The 9,765-nt window shown below is 46.0% G+C and overlaps 1 protein-coding gene across 1 annotated transcript in view; it reads right to left on the bottom strand.

Annotated features, from left to right (window-relative positions):
• Positions 1–336: 336 nt before the first annotated feature.
• Positions 337–9,765, bottom strand: part of NWD1 (NACHT and WD repeat domain containing 1) — a 15,670-nt gene continuing 6,241 nt past the window's right edge. Inside the window, exons 7-21 of the mRNA XM_009895197.1 lie at positions 9,349–9,758; positions 8,731–8,934; positions 8,389–8,548; positions 7,796–7,913; positions 7,129–7,320; positions 6,102–6,296; positions 5,540–5,662; positions 5,164–5,363; positions 4,756–5,028; positions 4,349–4,439; positions 3,796–3,950; positions 2,852–3,125; positions 1,960–2,495; positions 1,108–1,216; positions 337–623 (exon numbers count right to left, since the gene is read on the bottom strand). Coding sequence (XP_009893499.1) covers positions 337–623; positions 1,108–1,216; positions 1,960–2,495; positions 2,852–3,125; positions 3,796–3,950; positions 4,349–4,439; positions 4,756–5,028; positions 5,164–5,363; positions 5,540–5,662; positions 6,102–6,296; positions 7,129–7,320; positions 7,796–7,913; positions 8,389–8,548; positions 8,731–8,934; positions 9,349–9,758 — 3,327 coding nt within the window. The remainder of the gene's footprint in view (positions 624–1,107; positions 1,217–1,959; positions 2,496–2,851; positions 3,126–3,795; positions 3,951–4,348; positions 4,440–4,755; positions 5,029–5,163; positions 5,364–5,539; positions 5,663–6,101; positions 6,297–7,128; positions 7,321–7,795; positions 7,914–8,388; positions 8,549–8,730; positions 8,935–9,348; positions 9,759–9,765) is intronic.

Consider the following 9,765-nt stretch of genomic DNA (forward strand, 5'->3'; position numbering starts at 1 on the left):
AGTGCCCGGCGGCGGCGGCTGGGCCACGGGCGGGCTGCGGTCAGTGGTCCGAACCGAGCTGTTGTGCCCGCTCCGGTGTAGCGGGATGAAATGTGGGTTTAGGGCTGGTTTGGGTTTTTTTTTCTCATTTATGTTTCTTAAACGGTTAGTACTGTGGTGCGTGACAGCAGTCGTGTCGCGCCGAGGCATCAACAGCCTCTGAATAACCGCAGCGAGGGGGTTTTCGGCAATGTTTAATGTTGCGATTCTGAGGCACTAAGGCAAAAGGACAGAAAGAGAAACCCTCAAGCTCAGTCCCGGGTGTTTACGCTGCTTTGTCCTATTCATCTTTGCTTTTTACACCACTGAACAGGTTTGAGAGACCTTGCTGGTCTGAATTCGGCTCCCAGAATTTCTTTGGTTGTACGGTTGCTTGCTGGAGTTTTCCCTGTCCGTCTTTCTGGATTTTACTGTACACGTTGCCACGGTGTTTTGGAGTGGGTTATACCGAGGAAGGGTGGTCTTAGGGCAGTGAAACTGCTCACGAATTATACGACCAGCTTTTGTTATTGCCACAAATCCATCTGCAGTTGGTACAATTCTGTGAGCGGCTGTGTACACACACTGTACAGCCAGCAAGGCACCTGCAGAGACCAAGCTCAGAATAAAGCATTTACTGTGTAGCAGGATTGGACTTAAAATGTGCCACTTCCCTCAAACAGTCCCTTGTCACCAGACAACTTAACTCAGTAAAATTGGGTCATGTGAAGAGCAAAGAGGAGAGGGGAAAAAATAAGCCATGCTGCTTGTTTCTGCTTAGAGCATTATAGATGATTTGCATAATAGAGACTTAACAGATTTTTCTTGCTTTGCCCTTAATCTTGCTGCTGATATTTGAACCCAGAATATTTTTCTCTACTCTGTGCTGGAATGCTGCAGCTGTAGTATTGCAATTGCAGCTAGCAGGCTGCTTCTGGATTCATTATTCTTGCCTCTTTTATCATGCTTGCCCAAACTGTTGCTGCATGGCATGTTTCCCTTCTTACAACAGGAAGGGTGCTACGAGCCTGTTTAATACAGGAAGGAGTACCGACTTCCTCCTTGTTGCAGCATTTCACCATTACTCACCGCTTGCAACATCCCAGACGGTAATGGACTGATCCAGCGATCCAGTGTACAGGTACTTGTCATCTTTTGAGAAGCAAGCGCAGCAAACGCCTTTCAGGAGAGATGTGGGCTGAAAATGGATGGTTAGGATTAGATTGTTGTGCTGGTAAATACAGGTTGAAGAGAAGATGCCTTAGAGTAGTCAGGGGTTACTCAGTGCTTAAGAATAGAGGTAATAAATAAAGATTTTCACAAGAGTGATCCTGGAAGGAGGATGGGAGGTATCACAAAATAAAGCCCTTAGCTTGTGAAGCACGCTATAGCTGTGCAGGAAAGACAGCCCAGTATGACTGTACAAAAGCCCATTATTCCACCTGTGGAAAGGAATGGCTCAGACAGACACATCCGCAGTGTGTTGTCAGGTGAAAGAGTAACAGCATTGATCCAGTCTCCACCATCACTTTTTTTCCCCCCTACTGGATTCTCCTGAGCTGGCCCAATTTACCCCTTCTGTTGCTATTGTTAACTTGTGAAGTCTTGTTCTCTGACTGATTTGTGTCATGTAGCTTCCACTGGCTAAATGAGCGGTAATGAGGTGTAGATAAATAATTCCTATGACTTAAGTTTAGCGTCAGAGTGATGTTAACAGCACTTACTCACTTAGAGAGCATTGGCACCCTGATAGTGTATTTAGACGTACGGATGCTTTAAAATCAGACCTAGGTGCTGAGAATAGCTTCCTGCCTGTCAGTTTGAACAGCAACATGCAGGATTTGGGTATGCTGTTTGAGAGCTGGGAATCCTGTCGGTAGGATCCTCCCTGGCAGCTCTGGGCAGTCATCGACTATTGACACTGTCTTACCACTGTAGTACCTTATACTGACAGAACTCCAAGTCCCAGAGACACTGCAGGGAATCTTCGGATCCGCTGAGTGCCCGCTGCTCTCCGTGGCTGCTTTCCAAACAGGAGATCTGGCTTCCATGACCTTCCAAAGGAAACACTTGGGCCCGAGGGCAGTCATAAAGGAATAAGTCCCCGCTAGTCATGCCATAGAGGACTCTGTAATCTGCCAGGACAGCCACTCTGGAAATCAGAGAGCCGGGGATTTGAGTTTTAAAGGTGTAGGTGGGCCTGTCGATCACTGGGCATGGATCTGCAGGGATAATATCCAGCACAAGGACTAAATCATCGTATGCTATGGCGAGCTGCTTTTCCTGCTTGTTGACTGCGATGTCGTTGACTGGTTTCTGTGACTCTGGAGGTGGGATGCATGCTACATCCTGCGTGGAGTTCAGAGGAAAGACAAGGACTGTTCCAGATATAAGCCCTGTGAAAAGGAGCTGGTTTCGCTCAGCTATTTCCAGGCATCTCACTCGGGCAGAGGTGTCCAGTGTGTCACGCACTTCACCTGTAAAACAAGGAAATTCTTACTCTAACTGCATGTGAATGTCTTCCCTCAGATGAGGCTCATGATTGACTTCTTTATTTGTGAAATAATTTGCATATTATTCATATTTCCAGTTTTCCCATGTCATAATAATAAGCTATTCTAGACAAACCTTTGGAAAAGAGGTTAAAAAGCTCTCCACGCCTGAAACAAATTTTCCTAAATCTCATGCTTAGAAAAAGCAGAAAGGAGCAGACGGTGCTTGTCATATGCTCGGAAAGCTAACCCCACCTCTGCTCCCTCTGTGACCTGCTTTGTTTCTCTCCTACCCCATGTGCAGGCTTAATTTAATGCAGTATTTCTGAGATGCAGTTCACCTTCTGTGGCATTCCAGATGATGACTTTATCTCTGTCTTCAGGTTGGGTAAAATAGACATAGTTCCCCCCATGGGACAGTGCAGCACAGCCTGAGTTTGGGATTGGTGCCAAGGTTTTCTGCTGATGGTTGTAACTGAGGTTCCACACTCCTAGATACGGTGTGCTGTGGGAGGCAGACACCAAAGTGCAGTCGCACAGGGCTAAGAGCGTTACTGGTGCTCCCATGCCCTCCAGTGTGTCAGTCAACATCCCCTGGTCTGATAAACTCCACACCTGGGAAAAGTTGAAGGGGGAGAAGTCGTCAGTGCCTGAGCTACTTAGTCCTATTTAAGAGGTAAAACAATATACTGTAACTAACTTGTAACATAAGTAGTCAAAGGATAACATCCTAATATCAGAAGGCAAAACACTGAGTAACTGCTGGCACCAATTTACTCTAAAGCAAATGTTTGTAGCACCTGGAGCCGTTCAGCCCGTTTGCTTCCTTTGCTCTGCAAGATCCCTAATTAGATCCTGCACATTTTGGACTGCACTGGCTGTTTACCTCTTTTATTTTTGGCAAGTGATGATGCTCAGATGTTGTGTGTTCCATCTGGCTCCTGCTCAGAGATGGGTAATAAGGCAGCTTTTAGGAGTTCAAATTTAAGACATTTCAGAAATAAAATTGTATTTCAGGCATTTGGCATACGCTGGCTTGAGTGCTCTCCATTCAGTGTCAAAACCAGGAGGAGGACAGGAAGGCTTGAAGCAATGAAGAGAGGGGTCAATGCTCATATTCTTTTTGGAAGTGTGGCAGTACTAAAAATATCTTCAGAACTGCAAACCCAACCCCCAGACAGGTTGCTGGGGATCAAGATGACCTTACTGGAACGAGGCCATATTCTGTAAGCTGCATTTGTAAGAGATGCTTCTGATTGGGAAGCTGCCCAGCCTTCCTTCCTACCTGGATAGATGCAGCCTGAGAACCAGTAACAATAACGCTATTGCCAGCAGAGATAACAGCCGTTCGAACTGCTCCGTCGTGTTCCAAATCTGCTGCTAGGAACCTGTGGAATCCCTTTGGGTCTGCCAGGTACACTCGCACATATTCTTTAAAGCCTTAAACAATAAAATGTTAGTTACTGATTTATTGAGCAGAAGAAGTCTCTAATCCTCTTCAACACTACGTCCTTCTGCATATGATTTAATTCCTGTGTTTCTTTAAAGGTAAGCCCAAGGGGTAGCTTAGAAACGTGAAAAAATAATCATTCCAGCTTAAGTCCTTTTCACTACTTACATCTCACTTATTCCCTTGAGAAAAAGCTCCTGGTACGCATGCAATGTTCTGACTTTTCACAAAGAGAATTTCACCCAATCTTTGTCACTCCCTTAAGCACAATAGTTAAACAAGGCCAGGCTCCTGGGAAATTCCACATGCTGGCCCCTTTTAAAGCACACTTGGCGTGTGGGACAGCAGCTACTACCAACGCTTTCCCAAGGAATGGGTGCTACTGAACCTGCAGCAAGAATGGACTCATCATCTGATGCCACCACGAAGCAAACCCTTCCAGGAAGCTTGTCTAGCAGACGGTTTCCATCAGAAGAGATCTGCACAAAAATAAGGCAGGAGTGAGACATGAATCTGGGATAGCTGAGCTGCCTCTCTCGGGAAGGAAAGAGGATGCATTAGCAGTGAAACTTAATTTGGCCACATGGTGTTGGGCAGAGCTATAAAGTGCAGAAGGAAAGTCTTATGCTTCTCTGTTTGGGAACTAGGATATGGAAGTGTGAGGAGGATGCTCTGTTCAGAATAGAGAAGGAGGGCCTGTTGGTTACCAGATCTGTTGTCTGGCTCAGTAAACCTCTGCATATTAAAAGCAAATACAAGAAATATTATAAGAAAGTTGACCACAGAGATGTGTACCGTGGATAGAGATCCCCCACTAAATCCCACTATCATCTTCCCTTGCTTCTGGATCAGAACGCTGGATGTTGGTGTTTCTTCCTGTAGCCCTGACAGCTGACATTTGGATCTCAGCTCGCCAGTGTTGCTGTTCCACAGACTCAGCGTTCCTCCTTCAGACACAGTCATAATCGCCAGCCCTGGGCTGAATACTGTGGAACATGTCCATGCATCTGACGCCTCTCCAGAAATCTGGAAGATGAGTTCTGCTGTCTCCAGGTGCCAAGCATTGACCTAGTAAAGAGGTGGCAAAAGAGATAGAAGTAGCAAGGACAGGTCGCTCTTCTGTCCTACGACCTTTGTGATTGTGGCTGTAACTTCTAAAGTTCTTGTTCTTTCAGCACACTTTAACTTAAAGACTGGCCATACCTTTGTGTCTGAGGAAGAATATACAATCATGTGTCCCTCATCCACATGAAGGTGATGTGAGGGCTGTTCTTCCATACGCGTGTCTTGGATAATAAACCTTGGTCTGCCAGAAATCAAATTCCATATGCGCAGACTGTGATCCATGGCAGCTGAAACAGCACGGGTTCCTTTTCCAAACACTTTCACACACCTCACCTCAGCTATAAAATAAGAGGAGGATTTGCAAAGTGAGGGATTCTCAGGGCTTTCATCAATGGGGAGAATGCTGGCAGCTAGGAGGTGTCTGTGTGCCTACAGCTCAAGGATTGCTGAGCTGTTAGAGCTCTTTTCACATGTGAAAAAAGCTTTCCAATCGTAAAACGTGGAGAAGGCTCACCAGAGTGCCCAAGAAGGGCGTGCAGCATCTCAAAAACTTCCGTATTCCAGACAAGCATTGAGCCATCCTGGGAACCTGCCACCAGCAGCCGGAGGTCAGAACTAAGTGCCATCGCTGTGACACCTGCCGTGAGACACACAGGAGAGGCTGTTGTTGATACCGCAGACGGAAAAGAGACATTTTGAGGTTGTTCATGTGCTGTTTCCCCAACTGGACCCCCCCTATACTGTCTGAATCCTGTAGGCTGTGCCAAGAGCAAGATTAGGTTCCCTCAGACATATCTAGGTCAGTGTGTGCTTTTGTTGTCCTGACGACAAAATGACCCACTTTATCCTCATTTGTTGAAGCAGTTGCGAATGGGACTGGTGCATGACTGAGCACAAAGGCAAAGGGACCTTTATGCTGCCTTTGTGTAAGCTCACAGGCAAAACTGTATCTCTACGGAAATAGATGTTCTCTCCTTCTTGCTCCGCTTATTTATTATGTTTCTTGGATCTCATTCATAAAAGATGAATGGTTTGATATATTCTTGGGTTGTATCTCTCCCCAGGACTAATCCTACCTTTGAGGAATCCGGTGAGCGTTGTGCGTAGGGGCCCACCAGGTGGCTGAAGAAATCCGCAGAGAGGGATGAGAACAGGATAGGGACAGACACTGCACCAGCTTAGGCACTGCTGGCACAGCTTCCCGATTACCTCCGGGTAAGAAGGCACATAAAAAAGAAGCCTGGCCAGCAATTCTGTGTATATTATACTCACTCCTAAGAGGGTGGAGACAGAAAAAGCGATTTAGAACATGACTCTGGTAGGATGTGAGAGCCACTGTAGTTGTATTTTATGTGATAGGCAGTATGTAATGAACTGAGCTGGCCTTATCTGGCCAGGCTCTTGAATGATGTAAGGAAGGCTACAGCGTAAAACATGGGCAAATGTAACGGAGTGGCAGGATTTGTCCCCTGAGGGAGGAGTGGGTGTTCTGAGGAGAAGCAGGGTAGCAGCACTGGGCACCCTCTCATCCAGTTAGCTTTAAAACTACGAGGGAATCCAGATAGCTAGCAGGTACTGCTGCTAGATGTGGGGCAACAGGCGCTGTGGTCGTGGTGAACTGATCTAATCAAATAGACAGAATGTCTTTTGGCAAAGAAGAAGCCTCAGCTTCCCATACCAGGATGAGGCATTTAAGAGTCTTTTGATGGCTCCCAGTCCTGGTTTGAGGTAAAACAGGACCAATTTTGTTCAGTAACTTTACTTTTTAGCTAGCTTTACTTTTAGCTTTTTAACCACTGAAATGAACAGCGTATTATGCAGAAACTGCTCGCTCTCAGAGTGATAAGACCTATGTTTATAGCTGATGCCAAGGAATAGTATGCAGAGAGGCTCTTGCTTATACTTATTGCTATAACAACCAAGGGCAGCGAACTCTGTTATTTAGCCCATTGGAGGGTCGGAAGCGGAAAATCGTAGAGGGGTGGTACCATGACTCTGAACCCCAGAACAGAGAATTTTGTCACTGGTTGTAATTCCTCATAAAAGTACTTTTATGCAGAAAGGAAAATTCCATTTCTTTTCTCTGGTAAACATTTGCATCACGCTCTGTCCCTCTGACATGGCTGTTACCTTCAGGGCTGTGTACGCTGCTGACTGCAGGCTTCAAAAGGAGAAGTGTTTCCTGCATGAGGCGTAGTTCTGGACAACGGATGCATTCAGTGCACATGGCAAAGTCGTCAACAACACTCTTTATTCCAGAGGCAATTATTTTACAGCTGATCCAGTTCATATTCCCTGCGGAAAGAAATACCATTAGAGCAGAGGACGTCAGCCCTGAGAATGCACAGTTATCCTGAAAAGACTGAGATAAAAAATGCTTTTTTGGGGAGGAAGGGGATAGAAAGATTAACAGCCACTAGCAGTGGAACTAGGACTCATTTGCTGAGGAAGTGGCAGGCTCCCATTGTCACAATTCCTTCTTCAGCCTCTTAAATGATTTATGTATTTTTTTCTAGTTTGTTAGGGTTTTTTTTAATATGTTTTCTTCTCAGTATTTGGAGGATCTAGCTCATTTCTTTCAGCTACGACAGGATTGTGGTGATAATTCTAGGATAACAGCTTGTAAAAGTTAGCTTATTTCTCTTTTCCAAGCTTCCTTCTCGCAGTGGTTATTGATGCTGTGCAGAAAGGCTGTGATTCTCACCTGCGGCTGTAGGCATGAAGCGTGCCTCTGCAGAGCACTGTATACCCCCTCTTGCCCGGTCCTTACCCAGCACATCCCGTTTTAGCTCCTCAATTCGTCCAGCATTAAGTAAATGAAATGGCAATTCACTCAACTTCCTCAGATTTGCAACAGTATCAGAGAACCAGAGTGGCTGAGGGGCTACCTAGGAGTAACAAGAAGAGTGGATTTGAGACGTGGCTTGTGAATTAATCCGTTTGCTTTCACAACTGCAGTGCTAGCTGCTATCTCGTGGTATGCCACACAGCACTTCCAGGACTTTCATTGTTTTCCTGTTAGTAGGAAATCCTTTTCATGGGTCTAAATTTCTCTTACTACAACCTAAGGCAGAGCTGCCTTTCTGCAGATGTGAATAATAGATTACTTCCTTCCTTTTTGCAGTAGCCTTTTACATATATGAAAACTGCATGAGAAATTTTGTAAATGACTGTAGATCTCCTTGGTTGGAGAGATCTGTTTGAAATAGATATATATATCTTTGTGATTGTTGAAAGCACTGAATAGTTTCATTGACTATTATTTCCACTGTCTTCTGATTTCAGACCCTGTGCAGCAATCCGGAGACACAGAGCCTTGGCCCAGAGCTTACAGGTATGGAAAAGCCTGCTGATGTTCATCACCTTCCTGTCGGCATTCAAAGTCCCGCTAAGGTGTGGTAACGTAAGAGGTTTCTTCATTCCCCAGCTCCAAGTCCCTTTGAAGAAATCTGCCAGGAGAAAATGCCTCTTGATTTGGTCTTGTTTTGGTAGATAACGATTCTGCACCATTTCAACGAATTGCCTGGCAAGGGAAAAAGTAATAGATGTACTGGAACAGGGAGCTAGAGCTGGGTGTTTTCTAGAGTCTCAGCACTGGCAGAGTTTAAGGATGGAGAGAAGTCTAGGCAGGGTGCCCGAAAGCCCCGGATGGGAACATCCCATACTCAGAGGTTTGGCTTCTCGTTCTCTGCCCTCTAAGAGTACCTGTGTGCAAAGCAAAGAAGGGTGAAGCCGTCTGCCTTCCTTTCTGCCAGGCACTCTCCCATGTCCCTGCGCAGCCGTGCCCAGTGGAGAGGAGGAAGGCGGAGGATAGTTTTACTTGAAGGAAGGTGGCAGTGGTGAATCTCTGAGAGAACTTCATCATCAAGGGATAAAATGTCCTTCAGCTCCATGTCTGACAGCCCATTTCTGCAAATGAAGTGTGATACATGAAAGGAAATTATTTATCCTCCTCCTTAGTGTTTACACTGGTATCTGTAGTGGGAGGCTGAGTGGTTTCTCTGGCAGTTCAAAAGTACTAGTCACCAAAGCTCTCGGTAGCTCGCATGCACACATGGCAGTCTCAGCTGAAAGCTTAGACACTGGATAAGCCATGGAGATCGAGTTCCTTTTCCAAGTAATCCCAGAACATCTCCCTTCAAGACAATATTTTAAATAGGCTGCCAGGTATGAGAGGAATGTTATGGTTGCTAAATATATATATGAACACATTCACAGGCTCAAAGAACTGAGGGCTTTGACTGGTTTTGGCTGTATTTAGATGTATTCCTTATGAGCAGCAGGAAATGTGGGCTGTTCCGTTAGAGATACAGCAGTACTCACCGTGAGGAAGCAATATAGCCAAGCACATGAGCCACGAGGACTGTGCCGTGTGACTTTTCCAGTCTCTCGCACAGGCGGTGCATGGCGTCCTGGGCTGTGCGAGCAATCACTAGTTCTGAAGGTGACGTGTAAGATGCCCATTTTCTGGCCTCGTGGAAGGTCAGCTTGAAGAGCAGGGCTTGTCCACCACTAGGGAAGCTCTGATGGAAATAGGCCCATTGAGTTGGGCTTAGCCGTCGTCTGTCTGAGGCTAAGAGCATCTCTAGCATCTCCTCACCTTCCTCGCTGGATAAGGGGCCTACTTCAAAGTACGCTTCAGCCTCAGGCACAGCGTATTGGAGAGCTTTCAGGGTATCGGGCTCTGCTGTGGAAATGGAAATGATGATGTGGACCTTTGGAGGGCAGTGTGTAGGGAGC

Source organism: Charadrius vociferus, unplaced genomic scaffold, assembly GCF_000708025.1.
Source record: "Charadrius vociferus isolate BGI_N301 unplaced genomic scaffold, ASM70802v2 scaffold291, whole genome shotgun sequence".
Classification (NCBI taxonomy): domain Eukaryota; kingdom Metazoa; phylum Chordata; class Aves; order Charadriiformes; family Charadriidae; genus Charadrius; species Charadrius vociferus.